Genomic DNA, 27,461 nt, shown 5'->3' with positions numbered 1-27,461 from the left:
CTGGTTCAATCCCTGGGTCAGGAATATCCCCTGGAGAAGGGAATGGCTACCCACTACCATAGTCTTGCCTGGTGAATTACATGCACAGAGGAGCCTGGCAGGCTACAGTCCATGGGGTTGCAAACAGTCGGACACAACTGACCAACAAACACTTTCACTTTTCCATGGAAGAATTACCTGGCCTGAAGGTTTCTCTCCTCCCTGAGTCTTCTTTTTGTCAGTACATGGCCATATATTTAATTATCAAATAGACCATTGACCGCATGCTAATAAACCATGTATTTCATTTAACTATAGGTAAACTATTATGTAACAAATTTATTGTACACAAGTATAAATAGAGGACATACAAGTAATTCTTCTGTCTTAACCCAGGCTGACCCAGAACAAATGGTATAAAATAAAAAAAAAAACACCCCAAAAAGCAGCTTCCGAGATACTAAACGTACACATTTATTTAGAGCACTACATCCCACAAATGTAAATATCAATAGAGGTACCAAAGTAGGTATCAACAAACTCTACCTGATGGTTGACCAACCTAGATAGCATATTCAAAAGCAGAGACATTACTTTGCCAACAAAGGTTCGTCTAGTCAAGGCTATGGTTTTTCCTGTGGTCATGTATGGATGTGAGTTGGACTGTAAAGAAGGCTGAGCACCGAAGAATTGATGCTTTTGAACTGTGGTGTTGGAGAAGACTCTTGAGAGTCCCTTGGACTGCAAGAAGATCCAACCAGTCCACTCTGAAGGAGATCAGCCCTGGGATTTCTTTGGAAGGAATGATGCTAAAGCTGAAACTCCAATACTTTGGCCACCTCATGCGAAGAGTTGACTCATTGGAAAAGACTCTGATGCTGGGAGGGATTGGGGGCAGGAGGAGAAGGGGACGACAGAGGATGAGATGGCTGGATGGCATCACTGACTCGATGGACGTGAGTCTGAGTGAACTCCGGGAGTTGGTGATGGACAGGGAGGCCTGGCGTGCTGCGATTCACGGGGTCGAAAAGAGTCGGACACGACTGAGCAACTAATCTGATCTGATGGATCTGGTTTTTATAACATCATATTTGAGTTTAACTGGTGACTGGTGATTATTCCATTTCTGAAATATAAAAGGGCTTATTCTATCCTTTCTCAGATGTTTATCAGGTAAAAGACACAAACCATGGAGTCCCTGAGTCTCTTTTGGCTCCTCTCTGAGGATTTCTGAGAACTTTAGCCTGAGTGTCACCTTTCCATTTTCACTCCTACGTTTTCTCCTTCACCTCTGTAGCCGCAGGGCCTATTCCCGGCCAGACAGAGAGCTGGCATTTACTCCAGGTTGATGGAATTCAGAATAGTAAAGGCTTCCCTGGTGGCTCAGCTGGTAAAGAATCCACCTGCAATGCAGGAGACCCAGGTTCGATCCCTGGGTCAAGAAGATCCCCTGGAGAAGGGAATGGCTACTCACTCCAGTATTCTTGCCTGGGAAATCCCATGGACAGAAGAACCTGGTGGGCTACCATTCATGGGGTTGCAAAGAGGCGGACACAACTGAGTGACTAACGCTTAACACTAAAGGAAGTCCCAGCGTGGAAACAAGTGTTCCCTCTCCTCCACCCTATACAATTTCTCTCTCCCCATTTTTAAAACCCACAGTGCAATACTACACATTTGGAAGCATTTGCAAATGTAGTAAAAGCATAATAGCACATGTGGGCAGGACAGGCATTGCCTTGAGGAGGCTGATTATTCCTGGGGAGAGTGTAGGAGGCTTTAGCTATATCTCAAGGGTCAGCAAATTTTTTTTTTTCATAAAGGGCTAGACAGCAAATATGTCAGATTTGTCTCAACTCTTTAATTCTGCCAAGGTAATGTGAAAAGAGCCACAGACAATATGAGTGAGCATGGCTGTGTTCCAACAAACTTTACTTATAGACATGGAAAATTTGAATTTCCTATAATGTTCACATTATAAAACATTATTCCTCTTTTGATTTTTGTTTCAACCCTTGAAAAAATGTAAATGCTATTCTTAGCTCTCAGGTCATACAAAAACAGGTGGTGGGCCATATAAAAACAGGTGGGATCTGGCCTCTTAGCTGTGCTTTGCTGATCTCCTGCTGTACCTGAATCATTTTATTTCTAAGGAAAAGAGGGAAAAAAGAAGAGACACAATCATGGCGATGTTAACATTCACTTAGTCTGAGGTGAGTGCATGGGTGTCTGCAATATGATTTTCTATACTTTCAAATATTTTAGAATTTTTCCAAAAATTCAGAAAAGGATAACCTTCCAAATTCTCCCAAAGCTTATCACTGGGTGCTGGAATTAAAGTCGATTTTTAAAATTTTCTTCTCTTCTATAATGGTTATTTCTTTATTACTTTTGTAATTCTAGGGGTTGAGGCTGCTGCTGCTGCTGCTGCTGCTAAGTCACTTCAGTCGTGTCTGACTCTGTGCGACCCCACAGACGGCAGCCCACCAGGCTCCCCCATCCCTGGGATTCTTCAGGCAAAAACACTGGAGTGGGTTGCCATTTCCTTCTCCAATGCATGAAAGTGAAAATGAAAGTCAAGTCGCTCAGTCATGTCCGACTCTTAGCGACCCCATGGACTGCAGCCTACCAGGCTCCTCCACCCATGGGATTTTCCAGGCAAGAGTACTACAGTGGGGTGCCATTGGTTGAGGGGAAAGTGGCAAAACATTGACATGCATGTATGTGTGTGCTAAGTTGCTTCAGTCCTGTCCAACTCCATGCGACACGATAGACTGCAGCCTGTCAGGCTCCTCTCTGTCCATGGGATTCTCCAGGCAAGAATACTGGAGTGGGTTGCCATGCTCTCCTGCAGGGGATCTTCCCAACCCAGGGATGGAACCCAGGTCTTTTATGTATCCTGCATTGGCAGGTGGTTTCTTTACTTCTAGCACCACCTGGGAAGCTCCAAAACACTGACATAAACTTTATATTCTTTAAAAAGGAGACAGAGGAGTTTGCCCATAGCCGGGGTTCTCCCCTGGGGACTATTGGTGACCCAGGAGCCTCTTCCACAACATCGCATCCCCCAGCCCATGCCCCCCACTCCTTAAACTGGCCCCTCCCTCTTTGGATGGCTCTGCTTCTGGGAGTGGGACCAGAGGGCTGCATCCTGGGTCCTGGGAAGCCCGGGTCCCATCCCAGGAGGACTCAGAGGTTGCCGCTAGTGGGGGAGGGCCCCCAGGCCCCCAACCAGCTTGCTGCTAAACACACAGCTCTGAACTGGCTCCTAGACACCAGGTGGAACGGTGACTATCCAGACAGTTAATGGCAAACCCAGGGTTCTCTCAGATCTCCAGATCCACCCAACTTCTCCAGCAATGTCCAGTTCTGCCTGCCACCCCCACCCCCAACTTTTCGACCCCCTGTAGCCTCCAGCCTTTATCTACCACTCTCCTGAAGAAGCTCCCCAAAGCACCCCCCCCACCACCACTGCAGTCCGGTGTCCCTCTCCCACCCCTGCAGCATCAAGAGAGCAGGCCTGTTAGCCACGCTCCCCACTCTGGAGGCCCCTTTCCCCACTTGCCCAGGCCTATCTCACCACCAGCCCCCACCATTCTCACTGTGAGCATGGCCCCTGACCTCTGTCTCCCAGCTCAGACCCATTCCTCTTGCACCAGGATGGCTGACACAGTCATCTACGATCACTGATTTCCACTCTCCCCACCTCCCTGCTCCCCGGATCACATCAGTCTAGCTTGCGGGGGCTTAAAATCATTTTCCTAAATCACAGCTCTGGTAAGTACAGTGAGAGTGAAACATCAAGGACTCGGCCACTCAGTAGCTGGGTGATGCCGAGCAAGTCACGTAACCCATCTGAGCCTCGGTTTTCTCATCTGCAACATGGAGCTGATAAGATCATCTGTGAGAAAGGACTTCCCTGGTGGCACAGTGGAGAAGAATCTGTCTGCCAATGCAGGGGACATGGGTTCGATCCCTGGTTCGAGAAAATTCCACGTGCTACTGGACAACTAAGCTGGTGTGCCACAAGCCACTGAGCCCATGCTCTAGAGCCTGAGAGCCGCAACTACTGAGCCCCTGTGCTGCAAGCACTGAAGCCCGAGCACCTAGATCCTGCGCTCTGCAAGAGAAGCCACCGCAATGAGAAGCCCACACGTAGCAACGAAGGGTAGCTCCCCCACTAGCCACAACCAGAGAAAGCCCACAAGCAGCAACAAAGACCCAGTGCAGCCAAAAATAAATAAATAAGCAAAAAAATTTTTTTCAAAGATTATCTGTGAGAATGAGGACTTAATGAAATACTGCACATGAAGAACTTAGAAGCGGACACCTGCACAGGGTACTCGAAAAGGGAAAGCTGATGCTGTTATAATGACTGTTATTTCCAGAATTCTCCCTCTCAGTCCCTCTGGCCCGCCACGGGGGAGTTCCAGCCTCTTGGCTCACCATTCAAGGCCCTGCCTGCCCTTCCAGTCACACCATCTGCTAACCCGCTTACCGGACCACCTTCCCCTTAGGCCCGGCTTCCTGTGGGTGGGGGCTGACTGTACGCTCTATGGAAGCCCCTGGCACAGGGCTTGCGAACAGTAGGTGGCTCACTAAAGCTCTGCTGCTCTGAACAAGTACAAGTAACACTTGTAGCAGCCTCTGGGGGGGGAGAGAATGCCAAGGAACCATCTGGATGGTTCCGATCCCCACAGGCATCACATTTTATTTCTAGATCAGCCCTAACAGAGCTACAATTAACCCCTCAGGCTTTGAATGAACAGATAACGACAACTCACCCAGCCTATAATGATACCCTACGTTGCTTCACATCTACTTATTCAAAGTACTTCTGAGCCCAGAGGTTACACAGCATTTATGGTGCACTCAGGAGGACTCCCACCCTGGCCATACTCCTGAGCCAAACCCAGTCCCCAGAATAGAGATATAAGTGAAAAGTGAAAGTGAAATTTGCTCAGTCGTGTCCGACTCTTTGTGACCCCATGGACTGTACAGTCCATGGAATTCTCCAGGCCAGAATACTGGAGTGGATAGCTGTTCCTTCTCTAGGGGATCTTCCCCACCCAGGGATCGAATCCAGGTCTTCCCCAATGCAGGCGGATTCTTTACCAGCTGAGCCACCAGGGAAGCCCAAGAATACTGGAGTAGGTATCCTATCCCTTTCTCCAGGGGATCTTCCCCACCCAGGAATCGAACTGGGATCTCCTGCATTGCAGGCAGATTCTTTACCAGCTGAGCTACCAGGGAAGCCCTAGGATAGAGACATAAACGGATTTAAAAAAAAAAAAACACACCTTTTCCCTAAGACTAGCCCAGATTGCTGATTTATTGATTTCCAACCTCTAAATCCAAGTTCTACAAACCCCCAAGCCAAAGGACACCAAAAGGAGGCCCATCGTTGGCTGTCTAGCTCCCTCTGGCACAGCTTTCTTCCTCTCCCTTCTGTTCCCCTCACGCACCAGAGTCCCAGGGGAGCAGGCAAGCCCTCATACCCCCACACCTTCCTCCCTGGGCTCTGCCTTTTCCATTTCACAGCCGTGTCAACACATCACCTCTAAGGGCCAAGAAGAAAGAAATAACACAGCCCAGATGCCGACAGAGCTCTCCTGTCTGTCAGGAAGAACAGAGAAGGGAAATAAAAGCTAACAAGACTTCCAAAACCAAAATCCCCAAACCTCCTCTCGGGTACCTGGCAGCTGTCAAAGTCAACACAGGAACCTAGTAGAGGCGGGGGGAGAGCCCATCCCAAAGAAAAACCCAGGCAGCTGTGGAGTCTGGGATTCAGAGACCAAGCACGGCTGCGTTTCCAAGGACGTGGTCGGCGTCCTCACGGGCTCAGCTTTTCTGCTAACATACAGGTGGTCTGTCTAGACTGCGGAACCAAGCCCGTCCTTTCCTGAGCACCGAGTCTACTCTTTTTTAATTTTTTTTCATTCGTATTATTTGGAGGGCTATTGAGATTCCCCTCGCTTCCTTATTTATGCAATCAGAGGAAACCACAGCACAGAGAACCGCTTCCAAACTCAAGGCCACGTGGGCCAGTTTCAGATGGATAATTAAATATTGAACAAACGCTGAAATGCCTCTACTGGATGGGGACGGCTAAAAATAACCACCCTGCCACTCCACGCGCGGGCATCTCCGCTGTTCCCTCTCAAAACCCTCCTCCCAGCAACTGTCAAACACAACCTTCCCAGAGAAACGGCAGGCAGGCGGGGGTGGGACGGGGGAGATTGGGAACTGACTCCCCAAACACCTACTTAACAGAAAACAAAACTTCAGCTCCCCGCAAGCTCTGAATGTTCCTGACCAGGAAATACTCTCCCTTTCCTGACATTTAACCAAGTGGCCTCAAGAGGAAGGTGCAGGGGAAATATCACAGCCATTGCTTTTCTTTTAAAAATAGCCAAAAGGCTACATGTCATTTCAAAGCATAACACGTATGAGGTTCGGTACGTGAGCACGTTTGTGTCAAGTTACACAGGAATTCAACCCCTCTTCCCCCGCTGCCACCAAGAAGACCCAGCTGCCTCAATGTCTCCATCTGGGCTAATCTTTTTTTTTTTTAATTTTTTAATTTATTTTTATGTTTTTGCTGCACCGCATGGCATGCAGGATCTTAGTTCTCTAAATGGGGATTGAACCCGCACCCCCAGCATTGGAAGCACAGAGTCTTCACCACTTGACCACCCCCCCAAGGAAGTTCCCTATCCACGCCAATCTTAAGCAACAAACAAAATCAATACCGAAATAGGAGGCAACGAGTGTGGATTTCAGACATGGATCACGTTAACATCTTTACATAACCTCGGGCAAGGGGCCTTGGCTCTCTGAGCCTCAGTTTCCACAGCTGTCATGGGGAACAGTTAGCTCCCAGGGCTGGAGCTGCAAGAGACGGCCAGGATCAATCCCTCCAACCTCCCCCATCAGCAGCTAAGCAAAGCACGCTCTGGGGCCATGTCTGTGTCACCAGGTCTCAAGAAGTACTGAATGCACTGAGCCAGAGACAGGGGGGCCCGGCAATCAGAGCTCCATCCTGACCCACTGAAGTCTGCTTCTAAGCATGAGCTCAGGAGGCCAGGGGCCTTAGTTTGAACCTGGCCTCTTCCTCCACACCCTGAGATCGTTTCCTCACCTGGCAAAGGGAAGTGATGGTGATGACCCCAACCTCTAGGAGGGTTGGAAAATTAAAAGGAGAAGGTCAGGTGAAGCTCTAAGCACCAGACCTGGCAGATGGTCAGGTGGGGAAAAGGAAGCTATTTTCTTCCTTGTTATTAGAGGTGAGGAGGATGGGCCAGAAACACAAAGACCAAGAAGCTAACATTCCAGTGGATGCACTGGGGCCTCTGGCCTCCCTCAAGAGCCTAGACAGCTTGGGGAAGTGGGCCTCAAACTACCTGCCTGTCTCCACGGACCTCACCTCAAGAGATGCTAAGCCCTCAGCACAAAGGAACTCAGTGGAAAAACAGGGTGGAGGCTGTAAGACCTGTGACCTGCCCAGGGAAAGGACATGGTTGGCAGGCATGAATGGGAGCAGGGGTGGGGACAGGGGAAGAGACTGGGCCTGGGGAATGGCCTGACTCATCCAAGGCACAGAGAGGCCGACCAGGAAGGTTGACCCCGCCCCCCACACACAGATGCCAATGGGGTCACTCCCCTGCCTCCCTCCTGAATTATGGCCAGGATGGACGTGAACACTCAGTAGAGTTGTTGACTGTGCAAATCAGATAGGAGGAGGGGGTAGTGGCCTTATCAAAACCGAGGCCTGACCTCAGAAGGATCTGCCTAAGGAGGAACAAGGTGGTGTGTTCACAGGCTCAGGATGTGCAGTGAGGCACAGCTGGGCTCCACTCTTTCTGAGCTGCCTGAAGGTGGCCAAGGCTCCCATCCCACTCTCTGGGACACGGTTTCCTCACCTAAAACATGAGAATAATGCCAGTATCCATCTCACAGTGCTGTTGTGAGCATTAAATAAGGCAAATAACCGAGTTAAGCCCACTGTCAACACAGAGCAGGCATTCAGCAGACAGAAGTCATTGGAACTTTATTACCTGTCATGAGGAGGAGTGAAGCTCCCAGGACCTGGGGCATGCCAAGGTGAGGAGGGCCTGGGGAAGCCGGGGCCAACCTCCTCAAAGGAGGGATGTCTCGGCAGGAACAAAAGGAGAAACAAGGCAGAAAGGGGTATGTGCACAATCTCAGTGGTCTCAGCCAAGCTGGGGGCCCCTGCATGGACATTTAAAGACCAAGGGGACCACAAGGTACAAGCAGCCCCCACCAAGGCTGTTCTCAGGGCTGCCCAGGGGCCTCGCAGTAGGTCTCCCTGAAGCCAGGGTCCCCAGAAGTGGTCCCAGCACCCATCTTTCCCTCTGGTGGCACTCGGGCACCTCTCTAACCATTGCTCCCAGTTAGGAAGCAGATTCTTCAAACCAGCAACCCCCCCAACCACGTTGCCACCTTACTGGGGTTTCATACCCCACTCTGTGAAGGTGGCCCCTCTGTGCCTCACTATCTCCCTCTGGACCCCAGGGGTTGGATCACTCAGCTGCCAACTTCTAAGTCCTGGGAGGGGACCACCACCTCAGGGGATCAGCCCCAGTCCTCCCAGGCACCTTTGAGAGGTCCTCCTGCCTGCATTCCTCGGGGGGTGCTGGGGCACTCCTGGGAGTCCCCTCCCGAGGCCCCTCTCACTGACTCCGGCATAGCTTAGCAGGAAAGACCCCCAGGTGGAGGGGAGGAGAAGCACACAGCAAGCAAGGCAGAGGCCCATGCCATGGGGTGTGTGGGGGGCGTGGCAAAGGAACTGACCATCTAAGGAGAAAACATGGGCCAAGACTACAGCGCCCAGGCAGGGCCTGGCATGTGTCTGGATGCCTGGAAAAACTCAGATGAAGACATAAAGAAAAGAACCTCCCCTGAGTACAGGGATGGGCACTCGAAGAGGCCTCCTGACACGTGGAGGCAACAGGACAGGATTAGCTCCAACTGACAGATGGGGAAACTAAGGCCCTGGGATGTGCCTAGTTAACGTAACTAGCTCATGGCTGATCCGAGCTCATTTCCCACGACCCGCTGCCCTGTGCCCCAAAAAGGACTCGCTGCCCCATGGCAGCTCAACAAGCCAGCCTCCCCAACTGACTGGGAGCTTGTCAAAGGCTGGGAGCCTGTGCAATTCCTCCCCGTGTGGCCCCATTCCCAGCATATAGTAGGTGCTCAAGCCGTGTTAGCTAGCTGAGTGAATGGGCGAACTTTATTCACGCAGGGGGGAAATGCAAGTTTTCCCGGGGGTACAAGTAGCTCAGACAGACAAAGCTTATCTTGACCTTGGTGGGAGTAGGTGGGAAGTACCCTGGCTTGGTGACATACTTTGGGTGGCAGGACCCCCTCAAATTCATGGGTCACACCCAGCCTTCAAGTGGGCTGGGCCACAAGGTCCAGTGTAAAGTAGCCAGATGACCCTCGCCACGCCAGCGTCACCATTTCCACCCTGCCTCCGGCCATCATCAAACTTCGTGCCCCAGCCCCACCAACAACAGATTCACTCTGCCTCTCCTGAGGATTCAGGGCCCAGCAAAGGGAAGAACCTCGCTTAGTGCCCTGATGTGGTCACACCATTGGGGGCTGCAGACACTGTCCCTCACTGGCAGCCCCGCCAGAGACAAAGTCTTCCTCTTGAGCCTGCAGGGAGCTCCCTGCCAGCCACTTCAGAGAGACAGTGGGGGCGGTGGGCAGACGGGTGGCAGACTGGTCACAACGCTTCCCCTGGCCAGGCCCAGCTGGGTCACCACCACCTGCCAACTCTCCCCTGTTCCTTCCTGTTTCTGAACAAACACACATCTGAGTTCTCGGTCATTGTCCTTCCTTGCTGGTGGCAGATGCCGGAATGGGTGTGAAGCAAGGGTCAGATCAGGGCTGGGATGCTTGGGGACCTGATGATGTCACCACCGTGGGACCAACCCCCCCACCCCCACCTGCCCCCGCAGAGGGGGAGGTTGAGGCCTGAGGTCACAAAGAATGAGCTCAAGGCCTCGGGATGGCTCCCCCAGCAAGAGTCCCCACCTGGGTGGGGGTGCTATCCTCAGGGGGAGAGGTGGTCCTGGAGGCATAGTCAGGGATCTGGGAGTTTACTGGAGGCAGGTTTGTCCCCCAGCCGGGTAGCTCCACCTCTTACCCTGCTCCCACCCATGATTCCACATCGCTCAAGGGCCTGTAATCAGGCCCCAACTACTGTTCCCCACTATCCCCTCTAACCAATGCACGCCCTCTGCCACCCCAGGATGAATTCCGCCCACAATAAAGTAAAGTAAAGTTAGTTGTGTCTGACTTTGCGACCCCATGGACTGTAGCCCGCCAGGCTCCTTCATCTATGGAATTTTCCCGGCAAGAATATTAGAGTGGGTTGCCATTTCCTTCTCCAGGGGATCTTCCCGACCCAGAGATCGAACCCAGGTCTCCAGCATTGCAGGCAGACTCTTTACCATCTCAGCCACCATACCAAGACATTTTCCAACTCTCCGTCTTTGCACTGTGTCCAGAGTAAGGACATCCTTACTTACTCTGCTCTGTAAGGATAAGGACTTACTTACGGATAAGACTTGCTCTGTTCTGTAAGAGTAAGGACTGCTGCTCTGTCCAGAGTAAGGACATCCACAGCTCACACCACATCAATTGTGGCCCGAGTCCTAAGCAGCACAGGCTTCTAGCTTTCCATGTATGGGGTTGGCCAAAAAGTTCATTTGGGTTTTCCCATCACATCTTATGGAAAAACCCGAACAAGTTTTTGGGCCAGCCCAATATTTCCTGCCCTCAGTCCTTAAACAACCCTGCCATCATCACCTCCATTTACCAGACAAGGCCACTGAGGCTGAGAGGTAACTGGCCAAAGGATGGCTTTGTGCAGACCTGGGGCTTGAACTCCCATCTGACTCAACCACTCCCTCTGCCAAAGGAAACTCCAGCAAGGTGGTGAGACTCAGTCCAAATGTCACCTCCTCTGGGAACTTCTCCCTGATTTCCCCAGATGTAACTTCTGTTCTGGAACAGTCTCCTCCAGCCTCCCTGCAGGCTGGGTGCTTGGCTGGGGCTCTCACACAAGCGAGCCTGGGAGCTGGGGCTCAGGCAATGGCCAGACATGCATTGATTGTCTCCTGCTCAGTTGGCTAAGCAGGAGGGGGAGCTTCTGATCCTCTCTGTGCCCGCGGGACTAGAGCTGGGCTGAGGTCAAGAGTGAAGGGAAGGTCACAGAGGGCATGAGGCAGGGGTGGGGTGGGGTGGGTGCAGGAGGTGCCCTGAGCTTGCTGGTGACCTGAGCTTGCCGGGGCATCTGTACAGCTCCTGCTTCTTACAACCTGAACCCATTTCTCCCCAAATCTTCCATGTACTACCAGCCCCCTTTGACAGCCCAGGAAGCTGAGAAAAATGACAAACCTTGTCCAGCATCACAGTGCTTGAGCCCAGATGTCTGGTGGCCCAGGGCCAGGTTGGAGGGAGGGAGCAGTCAGGGACCTCTTCAAGGAAGGCAAGGGGGAGGAGATCACAAGCCTTGGGAGACGCTTGAAGACTGAATTCCCAGAACACACGTGCATATGCATTCCCAGCCTCAGCTTGAACCCTTCCACGCACGGGGAACTCACTACCTCAGGAACTCACCACTTCCTGAGGAAGCCCCGTGCATTGCTGCTGAGCCCTGACTGTGGGAAAAGTCTTCCCCATTCCTGGGGAGGCAGATGAACTTGTACTGCCTGCCTGCCTGACTTATCCTCTCACTGATGAGAAAACTGAGGTTCTGGGCAACCACAGGGTCCAGGCCACAAAACCAGAGCCCGAAGCAGGGGGCACTTGACCATATGCCAAGCACAGATTTGCTCAAACTCCTCTGGGTCAGGCTGGGCACTGGGCCAGCCTTCCGGATTCCCAAGATAACCCAATGGTGTAAACACAGCCCAGGTATCCATTAGGTACTCCCAACTCCCCCACCCACCTTCTTCCCACCCATGGGCACCTCCGTGGGCCTGAGCCTCTGCCAGGGACTCCAACCTACCCAGGGCCCTTTTGAAGGCCTCCTCCTTCCAGGGGGGCCTCCCCACTCCCTTCTACCCAGCCAGGGAAGGAAGTCCCGGCCCCCACCCAGCCCCCTGGATCACACGCCTTTCCAGCTGAGGATCCTGTTACTGGAAAAAGAAAATGCTGCTTGCACCTCCCCCCTCTGTGTCTTGCCTCCTGGCCTTGAAAGAGAGAAACTCCTTTCAAAGGAGGTGGCGCCCACCCTCGCCCACCCACTCAGAGAGGTCCTGGACAGATGTTACAAGCCACCACTCCTTTGGAGCCAAGGACCCCTGGAATAGGACCCCGGAGTTCCACCCATGTGTCCCTCCACTCAAGAGATGGTGGAGTCCTGGTTAAGTCCCAGAGGAGCCACGATGGGGTTGGAGGGAGGGTAGGCTGAGAGGGCAGGGTCCTGCGAGCCTGGGGAGAGCCAGAACCTGAGCCAGAACCCCTCAGGGTGACTCCATCCCCCCCCACCGCTACTGAATAAACTGAGGCGCAGAGGTCCAAACTGGGGGTCAGAGGTGAGAGGCTGAACTGTGATCTCCACTTTGCCTGCCCTTGGCAAGAGGAGACCCCCAAGCCTCAGTTTCCCCCATCCCCGACTCCCCCACCCCCAGCGTGGTGGATGGGGAGAAGCGGGGGAATGGGGAACAAATAGACACAGTAAGGGGCAACCACAGGGGGCGGGTGAGAGGGTCCGGGTAAATCGACAGCAGGAGGACCCGGGGTCCCAGGCACCCCAGGGCGCCCGGCGGTGAGCCGGGCGCTAGGGAGGACCCGGGGGTCAGGGGTCGGGGTGGCGCCTACCCCTGGCGGGCCGAGTCCGGCTGCGGGAGCGGCTCCTCTGTCGCTGCAGCCGGGGTCGCCTGAGCAGCCGGTAGTAGTAGGAGGGCCTCCCGGTGCTCTTCCTGGCGCCGCCGCCCGCGGACATGCTGCCGCCCGCCGGGCACCGGGCCGGGCCTGGGCGCGCTCACAAGGGCCCCATCGCCCGCTCCGGCCGGCCCGGCGGGCGTCCCCGCGTTCTCCCGCGCGCCGCTGCGGCCGCCGCCGAGGCCAAGGCTGCCCCACAAAGTCGCTCAAACTCCTCCTCCCGCTCCCGCCCTCCGCGGAGCAGCCGGCCCCGCCGCGGGGGCCGGGGACCGGGAGGCCGGGCTGGCACCGGCCCGGAAAGTCAGTGCGGGAGAAATCCCGGCCTGGAGTCGGCGGGGCCAGGCGGGCCGGAGTGCCTGGGACCCCAGGCGGGTCCCCAGGAGGGTCATCGACCCTGAGAGCTTGAGGCCGGACCTCTGGGAGCCCGCGGCGCCCCACTCCGACGGCGGGTATAGGCACCCGCGTGTGTCCTCTCTCCGCACGGGGCAGGGCGCACCCAAGGCGACCAGGCGGGCACCTGCTCTCGAACTGGTCACCTTCGATTGGGGTTCGAATGAGGCCCATGCCGCAGGGTTGGTTTCTACACCAGGCTCCCTGGGCTGAGCACCGTCCCACAAACACACCCCCTGACACACCAGGGGCCCCGCCAGGCAGAAAGCCTTCTCTTGTGGCCCAAAAGGTAAAGAATCCTCCTGCGCATGCAGTAGATACGGGTTCGATCCCTGGTCTGGGAAAATCCCCTGGAGAAGGGCATGGCTACCCACTCTGGTATTCCTGCCTGGAGAATCCCATGGACAGAGGAGCCTGGAGGGCCATAGACCATGGGGCCACAAAGAGTCGGGCAGACTGAGCAACTAACACTTCACTTCCACTTCACTTCAGGCAGGACATTCATCTGTTCTTTTAAAAATCGTTCCGTTTGATATATGTATTACTTTTATATATTTACAATTAGGGTGTGTATTTCAAGCTCACAAAATCTAGAGAGAACAGAATGAACACCTATGTATCCGTGGGGGCTTTGCCAAATCTGAACATTTTGTCCCTTTGATTTAAAGTGAAAGTGAAAGTCACTCAGTCATGTCTGACTCATTGCGACCCCATGGACTATACAGTCCATGGAATTCTCCAGGCCAGAATACTGGAGTGGGTAGCCTTTTCCTTCTCCAGGGGATCTTCCCAACCCAGGTCTCCCGCATTGCAGGCGGATTCTTTACCAGCTGAGACACAAGGGCAGCCTTTGATCTAAACCCTCTCCCGAGTGAAACACCTCAGATGCTGTGAGGTCTCCCTCGCTGGGCATTTACAGCAGTTCTGGCAGGGCTGCGGCCAGGGCAGAACCATCCCTACCCCACTGCAGGGATGGAAACTGAGGCTCCCTCTATGGCATCCTGCTGAAAGCCTCCAAGTCAGGCACTCCCCAGCTCAAGAACCATCCATAGCTCCCCGGAATCCCAAAGCCACAAGTGCAAAGAAGCTTCTTTAGCATTTGAGCCTCCAGTGATCTAGTTCCCCTCAAACCACCCCAGCCTCACCTCTGTTCTTCCCCTGCTTCTCACGCCTCTTTACTCATAAGAGACATGGGTCCCATCCCTGGGTCAGGAGGAACCCCTGGAGGGGGAGGTGGCAACCCATTCCAGTATTCTTGCCTGGAGAATCCCATGGGCAGAGGAGCCTGGCAGACTACAGTCCATGGGGTCGCAAAGAGTCAGACACGACTGAAGCGACTTAGCACACACTTTGCACACACACACACAAACAAGGGACTGGCCTCCTACCGACTTTTCTCTGCTTGGCCATTATTCTAGGGCCCACCTCCTGCAGCCTTCCCTGGCCACCCTGGCCATTTGTGGGAGTATCTCTCTCTATACCGCCTTGCCTCTGTAGCAGCATTTATTTTTAAAATTATCCTCATAACCATCTGCCTAAACTCCAATCCCTCAAGTACAGAAGGGGAAACTGAGGCCCTGGCAGGGAGAGCTACCTGCCTCAGTGACAGAGACAAAGGACCTCAGACAAGACTCTGACAAGTAGTCCTAGGGGTGTGTTGGTGGGAGAGTCCCATGGGGGGCCTGAGGTAGTCTGGATGGCTTCCTCCAGCACAGCTGAAAAGGTGGGGCCCTGGAGGGGGTGGGGCGGTCAGCGGGAATCCAGACCAGGTTTTGCACCTCACAAAGGAGACCCCCTCCCTTGCTCCCTCAGCCAGGAGGGAGGGCCCCCAGGTCAGGAGAAGCCTGGATCACAGCTGGAAGCCAGGCGCCTTCCCAGGACCAGGGGGGAGGGGCCGAAGGGGTATTGCTCCTCCAAACCCTGTCTGGGTTGTCAGAAGCCATCAACTCCCCTGGCCTCTCTCCCAGAGCTCTGGCCAATCCCTGGGGAAGATGGGAAACCACAAGGGCTGCAAGGACCCCCATTAGCCTCCTTTGGCTAAAGCACTGCTCTAGCTCATTTGCAATAGCACACATTACCAGGAGCCTCTTTTACAAATGCAGAGGCCCCCGGGTAGAGCAATACTATCTTCCATGGAGAGCTGGGCCAGGTTCTAGAGCCTCCTCCAGGACATCCAGTTTGGACCCTTCCCATTCTTCTGGGGCTCCTGCAGCCACCTACCCACACCTTGGCATTTCCAGAAAGAATAACTTCTGCAGCCAGGCCCACTAGTTTTGAGGGGAGGAGGACTCCCAGGAGGTCCAGCTCAGGATGGGGACAAGAGTCATTTGGCCCAGTTCCCCCCCAAAACAGGAATTCCCAGGTTCTAGCCAGTTTCTAGCTTTCCTGAAGGAGAGGAGAGACTGATCAAGTGATGAAGCTGATTTAGGCTGGGACGAGTGGGTCTCGGTCTGGGACCCCCAACTAGCAGATTTAGAAGAGTGTGTGCTGAGGGGGGACTTCAGGATCTCATCTGTAAACACAGCTGGGCTCCAAAGGTCTGGCGTCAACTCTGCTTTGCTTGGGCTCTCAAGTCCATCTCTGTGCCTCCGTTTCCCTGCCTACAAGGAGAAGTTACAGACTCCTAACCTATCTGCCTCATGGAGGGAGGAGCTTTTGCATTTCTGGCCTTGGGATGGAGTGGGCATTGCCAGGCATCCAAGCCGAACATCTCCTTAGGCCTGAGATGAGTACCAAGAAGATGCCAGCTGGGCGGCTGAGTAGGGGAGGGGCAGGGTGGGAGGTGAGAGAGGAGGTCCAGGACCCCCAGGCAGACAAAGCCTGCTCCCTGCACACCCAGTAGAGCATCTGGAATCAATCCCGCTGTGGAGCAAGCCATCTACCCCCTCCTGCTGCCCCTGTGGCCTCCTCCCTTCAAACAGAAGCAGCTGCATTCCAGAGACTGCCCAGACTGGAGGGGGGGAACCTAAAAATGCCCCCCCTCATACCACCACCACTTCATGCCACAGACCTTCCTTCAGGGGGAAGCCCCGGCCAGCAAGGGCTCCCCAGACCCTTCCGACCGGTGAGCCAGGGGCCCTGCAGGCTGTAGTCCCTCAGTGGTCTTGTTCTCCCACCACAGTCCTGCCTCCAAAGGGTCTGCTGAACTGCCCCACATGCTGTTTTGGGTGGTGTTCAAGGCTGCAGCCTCCGTTGCCTCCAGCCCTCAAATGGCCCAGCTAGTTAAACATGTGTATTTCTGAGGTTCCTCCAAGATGCATGATTCAGTGGGTCTGGATGAAGCCTGGAAATCTGCATGTTTAGTAAGTGCCAGCCAAGGGGATGGGAGCTAGTTAAGTCAGATCCAACCTGACCGCACATCACCTTCATCATCCCTCAAAAGCCCCCAAAAGTGAACTCCCAGAGTACCACAAAGGACCAAGCTGTCACAAAGCAGCCAGCCCCATCCCTCTGCACGCCAACCCATGCCAGACACTCTGATTTATCTGCTCTCAGCCTCCAAAGGCTTCAGCCTCCAAAGGCTCCAGCCTCTGCCCTGATGGCCACATGGCTGCCATGAAGGTCTCCCTTCTGCTCCCACCTGGCGAACTCTCCTCATTCCTCAGGACCCAGCTCAGACATCACCTCATCAAAGCAACCTGACTCTCTCCACCCTTGCCACACCCTACCGGTCAGGTTTGAAGAGTGAGGACACAGGAGAAGACCAGAGAAGGATGGACATGAAGAATTCCCCATGTGGGCACAGGACCATCAGGATCCAGTGGTCTGGAGGGGAATAGCATCCTGCTGGGCTGGAAGTCCAGGTCAAGTGCAGGCCAGGCCAGGGCTGGGTCAGGTGGGCTCAGAGGCAGAGAGGGGACAGCCCAGTGCAGCCTCACATCTTACTGGACTGTCAGATTTACAGTCGTGTGAGGAAGGAGAACACAGCATACAATCAGAATTACCCTCTGGAAAGCCTTAAATTGCCCATCCGGGACTGTGTTTCCTCCCGTGTAAGGATAGATCACCCATTCTTCAACTAACGGGCTTCCCAGGTGGCGCTAGTGGTAAAGAACCTGCCTGCCAACGCAGGAGACATAAGAGATGCGGGTTCGATCCCTGGGTCGGCAAGATCCCCTGGAGGAGGGCATGGCAACCCACCCCAGTATTCTAGCCTGGAGAATCCCACGGACAGAGAAGCCTGGCAGGCTACAGTCCATGGGGTCACAAAGACTCAGACACGAGTGAAGCGATGGAGCACAGCACACAGCAAAGCAGGAGGGCCTGGTCTTTTCAGAAGGGCCATGTTGTCCAGGAAAAAACAGCAACAACAAACATTATCTCACACTGGATTCCACTCAGGGAGGAGAGATGCTCACGCCTGGAGGGAACCAGAGCCAGAGACCTCTAACACAGGAAGACTACAAGTTTGTCTGAGGGTGAAGTTTGGATTTAATAGCAATAAACTGTATTCAGCACTTACTACTACTTTAGCTATGCACATTATCTCATTTGATGGTCACCACCTTCATTTTACAGAAAATATTGGTGGCACAGAGAGGGTAAGTAATTCCCCTAAGGTCACACAGCTTGCACTAGGAGTCAGGATGTGAACTCAAGCAGGCTGGAAAGAGCAAAGGTCTTAAGATTGAGCAGGACTTTATGCCAAGATGGAGGAGGGGCAACAGCCTGGAACTTTCCTTAAAAACCAGCTTAGGCAAGGAGGAGGCAAGAAGGGATGGAATCCTTACAGGGGAAACACTGGAGCCCACGCCAGGCTCCACACAATGGGTGTCTGGAGGGTTCAGACCTGTCAGATTTCCTGTCGGGACGAGGGTGCGCAGTAGTGACCAGGGGAAGTCCCCAGCCAGGCAGCCCAGCATACATCCGCCTCCCAGGCCAGCCCCAATCTCTGAGTCGCTGGAGCCCTGGGCAGGGTGGGAAAGAGGGTGCTGTGGGGGAAATTCATGGTTGAGGTCATGGGTCTCTGCCCCGGGAGGCAGCCTGTCTGACAGGCAATGACGGCTTCCTGTGTCCACTGCTCATCCGGGAATATGGCTGGACCACGAGTAGCACCTTCATTCAGATGGGGGAGGCTGGAACTGGGTATCACCAACACGGCAGGAGGGGCAGACAAGCCTGAGAGGTCACGCTCAAGTGCTCGAGGCCCAACCAGCTGTCCACCACCTCCACCAGCCTCTGGACTTCCTCCCTAAAGCCATCAACAAAGTTAATGACATCCTTCATAAAAAATGGCCCAGTCAGGGCTATGATGACCCCAGGCTTAGATGGCCCTGCCCTGCTCAACACAGTCAGAACTAGGGGACCAATCAAGCGTGGATATTGGAACACACACAGATTAGGGCCTCGGGTACTGTGAGTGTTTTTTTGAAATCAAGTCATCCAAAACTGGGCTGAGCCCTTGCAAGAGGCAGAGCTCTAAGGGGGTGAAAGGCCAGTGGGCAGGGTCACTGTGTTTCTTTGGGCCCTGTGTGACTCCAAGAAGGTCCCTTGACATCTCTGGGCCCCAGGTGTCACATGTTAAGACAAGTTATCTCTGCTAATCCACCTCCATGGATCCCATTGGGATCTAGAAATTTCCTCCAGCCCCAAACCATCACCTAGGTGTTTCCTCCTGACCTCCAGAAGCCCAAAGAAGAGGACACATCTCTCTTGTACATGTCAACAGCCTGTTGTAAATCCTGGAAGGTCGGGGTTAGAAGGAAACCTCAGAGCAGGTGATGGAACCGGGGAAGCTGTGGACAGCCACTTGCCCGGAGAAGCCTGCCTTTAATTCATTGCAAGCTGGGATCTGGCATCAATTCTCCACACATGGAGAGTCTGATGGCCCATCCCACCCCCGCAGTCAGGGTGGAGCATGATTGCTCCCCGCAGATGGGGGAATGAGGCCACGGGAGGGAGGGACTCCCCCAAGGTCACACACGGGAGCTGGGGCTTAGTCCACCTTGGGGCTTAAACAGTGATGCTAAGACCCCCCTTTCCCTCTCAGTGACCTGGACCACCCCTCCCAGATGCCTGACGCATTCTGCCCACAGGTGCCCAGCCTCCACTCCCACTGCTCTGCAGCTCGGTCCTCCAAGTCTGTAGCCGGGGAGGAGAGGATTCGCTCTCCAGGCCCCAGCCTCAGCCCCTCCTTCTCACCCCCACCCCAGCAGCCGGCATTTCAGCCCAGATGGCCAGGCCCAGAGCGACTCTCTCTGCGTACTTCCTCTCCTGCCCTGACCCAGAAACGCTGCCAAGCTCCAGGTGGACCCATGGCTCCTCTTTCTCCCTGCCCAGCCTGGAGCCAAGGCTCCAGGTCTCAGGCCTCCTTCCGCCCCTTCCAGCTGATGGGCCCAGACAGCTCCGCACCCACTGGGCAACAGGAGGGGGTGGCATATGGTCCCAGGGTGAGGTCAGAGAGTCCCCTCCCTTTCCAGGCAGGCCTGCCTAGTCATCTGTGAACCACTTCGTGGCTGGCACTGGCCTGGGTTCCGGGGGGAGGGGATGGGTCTTGTGCCATCCCTGCAGATCCCACTGAGGAGGACAGATGCACCCACCCAGTGGCCAGCCTCTAGGAGGCTCCCATCTCAGCAGGGAGCTGCAAGAGTATGGGATTTGGAGTGAGGAACCAGCACTTCTTGGCTGTGTGACTTCAGCTTAATACCTTTACCTCTCCGTGCCTCTGTTTCCTCGACTATGGAATGGGCATGAAGATACTTACACTTTGTGGGGTTATAGAGGGTAAAATAGCATAGTGAACCAAAGCCCTGTGGGCAAACTGGCTGACATCTGCCCCTCTAGGTTATTTTCTTTCTCGCCAATCTGTGGGCTCCTTGAGAGCAGGATAGTCAGATCTGGTCAGCACATTAACTGGTCCAGAGCAGGCTCTCAGTAAAACTGACTGGGAGAGATGGTGGCAGCGTGGGAAAAATGGCTGAGCCCATCTGATCTGGAGTCAGCACTGAGTAGAGGTGGAGGAGGGAGGAATCCTGGAGGACTGCCTGGAGGAAGAGTCATTGGACTGAGCTAGAAGCCTGAGGTAAAACTGACTGGGAGAGATGGTGGCAGCATGGGAAAAATGGCTGAGCCCATCTGATCTGGAGTCAGCACTGAGTAGAGGTGGAGGAGGGAGAAATCCTGGAGGACTGCCTGGAGGAAGAGCCATTGGGACTGAGCTAGAAGGCTGAGTAGGAGTTGGAACAGAGAGCAGAGGAGTATATTCTTAGAGGGGCTGGCAGCATGAGCAAAGACCCAAAGATGGAAAACAGCAAGGCATATACTGGGGGCAGCATATAGAATTGTGAGGCCAGAACAGAGGATGAGGCAGGGGACTGGGGAGCAGGCTCTATGGGGTGCATAAGGGTGAGAGTAGAGAGAAGAGATGGGAGATAGATCCAAGGAGGGATGAGGCCCAGGCAGCCCCGCCAGAAGGGGAGAAATAGAATGAATGGTAAGGAGGGAACTCTGGCTGGGGAGGCAGAGGATCAGGACTCCAGGTCTGCTGTGTGGCTGCGTGACTTTGAATGAGTCACAGCCCTCTCTGATCCTCTGCAACTGAAAGGAGAGGCTGGTCCCATTTGGCAGGCCTGCAGGGTGGGGCTAGGCTCAGTTCAGTTCAGTCGCTCAGTCGTGTCCGACTCTTTGCAACCCTGTGGGCTGCGGCACGTCAGGCTTCCCTGTCCATCACCAATTCCCCAAACTTGTTCAAACTCATGTCCATTGAGTCCGTGATGCCATCCAACCATCTTATCCTCTGTCATCCCCTTCTCCTCCTGCCTTCAATCTTTCCCAATCTTCTTTTCCTGCCTTCAATCTTTTTCTTCAATCTAGGGCTAGGCTAGATGCCTGTGAACCACAGTGGGAGAATTCAAAGTTTCCCAGCAGCTTTCTTGAGGAACCACTGGCTAAGATGGTGCTAGACAAGACTGGATACCCATCCAAGCCTTGAATGGGACATACATGGCCCCCGCTCAGGGCTTTTGCACATGCTGTTCCACTGTCTCACACTCTAACCTCAGACCTTCAGATGTCAGCTCCTTCCTGCCATTCAGGCCTCAGCTCAAATATCAGATCCCTGCCACCTTTTCTCAAGTACCTCTGTCCCAATCCCCACACCCGATCTCACTTTCTTGTTTTATGTTCTTAAACTATCACTTCCTGAAACTGCCTTATCTGAGCATTCGGCTGTTCACTAATTGTCTTTCCCCAAACTTTAATGAGGGCTGGGGCCTCCTTAGTCCTGTCCCAGGCATGTCCCCAGTGCACACAGCAGCGCTCAGAAAACAGCTGATGAATGAGCAGAGCGAAGGGAGCTGGGCTCAAAGCCACCACTCTTTTTCTAAGAAGGGAACCAAGGACAAGGTACTTCGCCTCTCTGGGTCTCCTCTGCATGGCATGGGCACAGTGGACTGCAGGATTTACTGTCAAGCAGCAGCCTGGGCATGTTTTAAATTTGTGGGGAGATAATTTGTCTTTGGCTATTATAAAAGTGAAAGTGAAGTTGCTCAGTCATGCTCGACTCTTTGCGACCCCATGGATAGTAGCCTGCACCAAGCTCCTCTGTCCATGGGATTTTCAAGGCAAGAGTACTGGAATGGGTTGCCATTTCCTTCTCCAGGGAATCTTCCCAACCCAGGGATCGAACCGAGGTCTCTCACATTGTAGACAGACGCTTTACCGTCTGAGCCACCAGGGAAGCTCTTTATTTCTTGGGGTTTCCCTGAAAGCTCAGTTGGTAAAGAATCTGCCTGAGATTCAGGAGACCCCAGTTCGATTCCTGGGTCGGGAAGATCTGCTGGAGAAGGGATAGGCTACCCACTCCACTATTCTGGCCTGGAGAATTCCATGGACTGTATAGTCCATGGGGTTGCAAAGAGTCAGGACACGACTGAGCGACTTTCACTCACAGCAGCCTGGGACTGGTTGGGAGGTCAGGATGGAACTCCTGACTCTAGGCAGGAGCTGGCAGAAGAAATGAAGGAATGAATACATGCCTTTGCTTTGCTGTGTGCCTTTGAGCGAGGCCCTTCCCATTCATAGGCCCAGTTTCCTCTCCTAGAAAATGGAGTTGCCTGGGTGGTCTTTCAGATCCTGTGCACACTGACACTCAGGGCTTCTGTCCTCAATCTGGAACAGAAACGGGAGCCCCAGCAGGTGCTAGAGGAGGAGCAGGCTGTGCCAGAGCCATGGTTCTCGCACTTAATGGCTTTTCCTGGAGATCCCACCCAGCCCATTGCTGGAATCCAGAGTGAGAATTAAATGCAGCTTCTGCAACCTGTCACCCCTCAACTCTCCTTGAGAGTGGGAACAATGTGGCTCTGCCCCTACCCAAGGAATAGCATTTTGACTGGAAATTCCACCACGGGAGAGGAGGCAGGGCTGGAGTCCTAGAATTTCTGTGCCTGCTCAGACAGGAAATAGCTGAAAGTTTGGGGTCAAGGTCATCCTGGAAATCGGTGCCCTGTTCCCCGCCACGGTTAGGGACCTGCCCCTTTCCCCAGGTGGGTCTCTCCTGGTAATTAATGATTAGCACAGTGTGTGTGTGTTGGGATGGGGTGGGCTGTCCAGGACCTCAGGCAAAGGCCTGTGCTATGCTCAGTTGCTTCAATCATGTCCGCCTCTGCTGTCCATGGGATTTTCCTGGCGAGAACACTGGAGTGGATTGCCATGCCCTCCTCCAGGGAATCTTCCCAACTCAGGCATCGAGCCCACATCTCCTGTGTCTCCTGCATTGGCAGCCAGATTCTTTTTACCACTAATACCACCCAGGAAGCCCAGCAAAGGCCTAGGAAGAAGCAAATCTCAAGTAGCCTCATCTAGCATACCTTGGATGACAGGGAGCACACTACTGAACTGGATCCCTGTCCTCAGAAATGCTGAACGTGCAGATGCCTTCTCACAGGTAGGCCTTGCACAAGACCTTCAGGGATCTACTGTGCACCCCCTCTCCAAGCATGGCTCAGAGGGCCTGGGACTTGCCCAAGGTCACCCAGACGCCCCCAGCTACTCCCTGTTTCCAATAGCAGATGAAGCTGTTACAGGCACACCTGGAGGGCTGGGATGCATGTTTGGGCATCAGTCCCACTCCCACACCCTCCTGGCTAAAATGCCAGGGCTTGGGGGAGGGGGTGGGCTGACCTCTCACTGACCTTTATTAGACAAGCCCAGAGGACAGAGGGAGGGGTCCTGACTTGATCCTGGTCCCACTGACAGCCCTGGGGAGGCAGTCTGGTTACAGGGGTCTCAACACAGCCCCTCTGACCCCACGGCCTTCCCTTGCCCTGTGGCCTCTGCCCCAGCAAACTGCAAGGCAGTTTCAGGGATTTCCAGACCCGGTCTGTCTGACGTCGTGTTTCTTGTGTCCTGCTGGCACTCCCTCTCTCGTACCCACCCCCCCTTACACAGCCTCCTGTGCATGTCCAGACCTGCCTTCCCAGGCATGCCCTATGGCAGGGGCTCCTTCCAAGCCCTGCCAGGCCAGATCCACAGAGCAGCCTGGAGCCCTCGGGAGATGCTGGCCGGTGCTGCCCCCTACCGGGCTGCAGGGACCTGGGAAAAAAATGCTTCTTGGCCCTGGCAGGACCAGGGTTCCCAGGGTGTGCTCCTCGAGGGCCCCAGGGGGGCCTGGCACAGGGTCCTAGTCTGCTGAGTGACTTTGACAAGCCCATCCCCTCCGTGCCCCATCCCCACTGGGTGGGAAGCGGGGCGAGCAGAACCTCAGCTCTCAGACTTCAAGGCGATTTCAGTCCTCTGGGGCGCATGTCAAAATGCAGGTGCCCAGCCCACCGGGGAGGGTCTGGTTTAGCTGGCCTGGGAAGAGCCCAGAAATCTGCATTTTAACCAGCAGGGGGTGGTGCAGTGTAAGGGTAGGTCCCACACTGACCTACCTACTGCTCTCCCTCGGTGCCTCCGGCTCTATGTGGAGGCTTCTGGAACTCTAGCCCTTCAACTGAGTTAGTATCCTTTTACAAACTGCAGCCTGTTCCTTTCTCAGCACCTGTGTGTGGCAGGCAGGCAGGGATTGCTGTTGTTGTTGTTTAGTTGCTAAGGTGTGTCTGACTCTTTGTGACCCCCCATGGACTGTAGCCTGCCAGACTCCTCTGTCCATGGAATTTCTCAGGAAAGAATTCTGGAGTGGGTTGCCATGTTCTTCTCCAGGGGATTTTCTGACCCAGGGATCAAACCTGCTTCTCCTGTATCAGCAGACAGATTCTTTACCGCTGAGCCACCTGGGAAGCCCAGGCTCACAGTGCAGAGGGGCAAACGGAGGCTAAGAACAGAGGACAGTTTATCCCCATCCCACAGTGAAGCTCCCAGCTTCCACCTCCCTCCCTGGGCTCCCCAAATCCAGTCTAGATTCTGGAGCCCAGCAGGTCAGTTCAGGCCAGGCGGCAGCCCTGACTGGCTCCCTTTGTCCTGGTCTCTGCGCCCTTTGACCTCACCAGGTTGTGGGCTGATTAGAATATCCCCTTACAGCCCCGATAGGCCTGGTGTCTTCTTACAGGCTGGAAGGAACGTGGTCCCATCGGAGGCACCACTGCCAGCTTGGAGCTGGAGCTGGAGCTGGACACTGCCGGCACAATGAGATTAGAGAGCCTTGCCCAGAGTGTTTGCAAAGACCAACCCAGGGAAATCAAGGCCCAGAGAGGGAAGAGCCTTGCCTAAGGTCACACAGGACACAGTTATTAACCCCACGGCAGTCACTTAGTCTCTGCTGGGCCATATTAATTCAGTGAGTCCTTATCCCAATCCTAAGAGGCGGACACTCTTCCTCTCGCATTTTACAGGCACAGAAAGCAGCCAAGACTCGATCTCAAGCAGCCTGGCTCCTAATAGTGACCCTGTGCTGCCGCAGATGGTCTCCCCTTACCTGGCCTCAGGTACTTCACCTGTCAGCCCCTATCTAGACACAAAGAAGACAGAGCCATTTGTAAAAAGGTGTCCTGTTGCAAGACGGCTGGGACGTTGGCTTCCAGTCCCAGTGGGGGTGGGGGTCAGTGGGTGCTGCCCCAGACCCCTCCCCGATGTCACCTCTCAGCACTCCCAACACCTCCCCCTCCTCGGCCACAATGACCCCAGCCCCCTTCCCCAACTTCTCTTCTTCCTGGCTTTGCTCCCACCATTCCCACTCCTACGACACAGGGCACAGGACTCTAGGAAGCGGATTCTTGCCAGCCCCACATTCCGGCTTGAGTCTGTCCACCCGGCTCGTCTCCACTGCCACTACTGCATCCAGGTCACTGCCATCTCGAGCTCTGGGGACTCTCACAGCCCCTGACTGCACCCCGCCCCCCAACCGCACGCAGACAATGCAGCCTTACCCCCCTGAATCTATTTTCCACAAAGCAGCTGGAGCGAGCATTTTAAAAACAGCAGCCACCTTGGCCTTACTGGTTTTTGGACACCCTTTCTGGCTCATCCACCCCTCCCATCGCTCCCCCTCGCCACCCCCAGCCTCCTGGTCTACTCCCACTCACTCTTCCTTTCCAGAAGGTCCATCCCCCTCCCCTCCCCAGACTGCTTCCCAAGTCATTTTCTCCAGGCTCCTGCCCCTTTGCTGCAGGGAGCCCACCACATTGTGCCGTGACATCTCTTTTTTGATGATTCATCTCACATTTGTCTCTCTTGGCACAGTGCTCCCCCGAGGGTCGAGGCCCATCTGCCTGGCTCACTGTCATAACCCTGGTGCCCAGGCGGGCACTGTCACATGGCTGCTGCCCATCAAAGGAAGGACAGGGTGGGGGGCATCACCATAGTGTTTCCCCGAAATCAGAGGACGCGGAAGATACTTTGGAGCCCCTAGACTTCCGGGCCTCTGTTCATCATGAAGCTCCCGGGCTCACAGTGGAATGGGGCCACATGGCCTCCGCCCCAAACAAGTCCCACAGCTCAGGACTTTTTAATTCTCCTCCCATAGGTTTCGGTGCTTCTCATGCTGTGATTTATAGCCCATTCAATAAATTTCCCCCATTATCTTTCACATGCAGCGTGCCGCCTTTCTGCCATTTAATGATGCATTTGGCTCGCCGGGGCCTCTCCCGGTAGAAATCTAAGGCTTGGCCCTGTGATGCGGGAGTGGACCCACGAGGCCACGTGGGATTCTCAGGGCTCTTTTTCAGACCCAAACCTGGAGCAGGTCTGAGCCTCACACTCAGGGCTAACTGGGCAGGAGCCCAACTCCTCCCTGCCCCCTCCCTCTGGCAGGAAAGCCTGGCAGCAAGAATGAAGGATCAGATGTCCGGTTGCCCACTGGGGCCCTAACAGCCAGTTTTAGGACCAGACTGCACACTCTGGTGCTTCCCCGAACCAGCCTCAGTGGTTTCCAGAGGCTCTGCAGCTGTGATCTTAATCTCCCTCTCCGACTCCCCAGGCAAGACAGGAACCCATCAGACCCGTTTCACAGATGAAGAAGCGTCTCTGAAATACAGGGAGGTTGCCTCCCAGCCTTGATTCCCCCTACTGGGTGCTTGCCAGGCTCCAACGCAGCCAGCGGAGGTTTCTGAGGACAGCCTCTGTGCTGGCTCTGTACCCAGCGCTTGACTTGAACTCTCTCACCACAACAATCTTTAGGAGCAGAAAGTGCTGTTATGCCTATTTTACAGATGGGAGATCAAGCCTCAGAGAGAAGCAACTTCCCTGGGCTTGTACAGGAAGAAATGGGCAGTGCTCCAGAGGAATTGCTCCTGGGGTGAGGGATGAGAAGGGTCTGGAGGCCCCAGGGAGCACACAGCTCCAGACGGAGAGACCCACCCAAAACCACAAAGCGGCAGAGCGGCAGTGAGCGCTCGAGACCGTATGGTCAGAGGCTGTGATCCCACCCCTGGGGGTCCTTAGGTGTGTGACTGGGGCGAAGTTCCTTAACCTCTCTGGGCCTCATCATCCGCACCCCCCGCCCCCTGTCTGTCTGATATGAATACCGTACTCCCAGCACTGTCACGGGATCTGCATGAGGCAACACGTGGGAAGCTGCCTTGTAAACTGTCCGGTCCTGGGCTGCGTCCCTCTGGCATGTTAGGACATTGGCACAAGACGTCATGCAAAGACCTGCAGGAAACCCCTGGGCTGCTCCTGGCCAAGTGTGACCGGCGGCTCTGAACCGTGAAGGGATATGGCTACCAGACACGGGCTCCTCCTGTGGTCACAAGCTGCTTACCTCACCCTGGAACCAGGCACCTCACCCCCAGGCT

At 54.5% G+C, this 27,461-nt stretch overlaps 1 protein-coding gene across 9 annotated transcripts in view; it reads right to left on the bottom strand.

Moving 5' to 3' along the window:
- Positions 1-27,461, bottom strand: part of DAB2IP (DAB2 interacting protein) — a 212,927-nt gene that overhangs the window by 125,059 nt on the left and 60,407 nt on the right. The window contains exon 1 of one of the 9 annotated variants that reach the window (XM_055541037.1): positions 12,841-13,520. The exons of 4 other annotated variants lie outside the window; for them this stretch is intronic. In XM_055541037.1, the coding sequence (XP_055397012.1) occupies positions 12,841-13,467 (627 nt within the window). In that variant the 5' untranslated portion in view covers positions 13,468-13,520. Of the gene's footprint in view, positions 1-12,840; positions 13,521-27,461 lie in introns of those variants that run through there. 4 more of the 9 variants (XM_055541032.1, XM_055541031.1, XM_055541033.1 and 1 more) reach the window with 4 other exon arrangements.

Source organism: Bubalus kerabau, chromosome 11, assembly GCF_029407905.1.
Source record: "Bubalus kerabau isolate K-KA32 ecotype Philippines breed swamp buffalo chromosome 11, PCC_UOA_SB_1v2, whole genome shotgun sequence".
Lineage (NCBI taxonomy): Eukaryota > Metazoa > Chordata > Mammalia > Artiodactyla > Bovidae > Bubalus > Bubalus kerabau.
The sequence above is the reverse complement of the archived record's forward strand: the minus strand, read 5'-3'. Positions and strand labels throughout refer to the sequence as shown.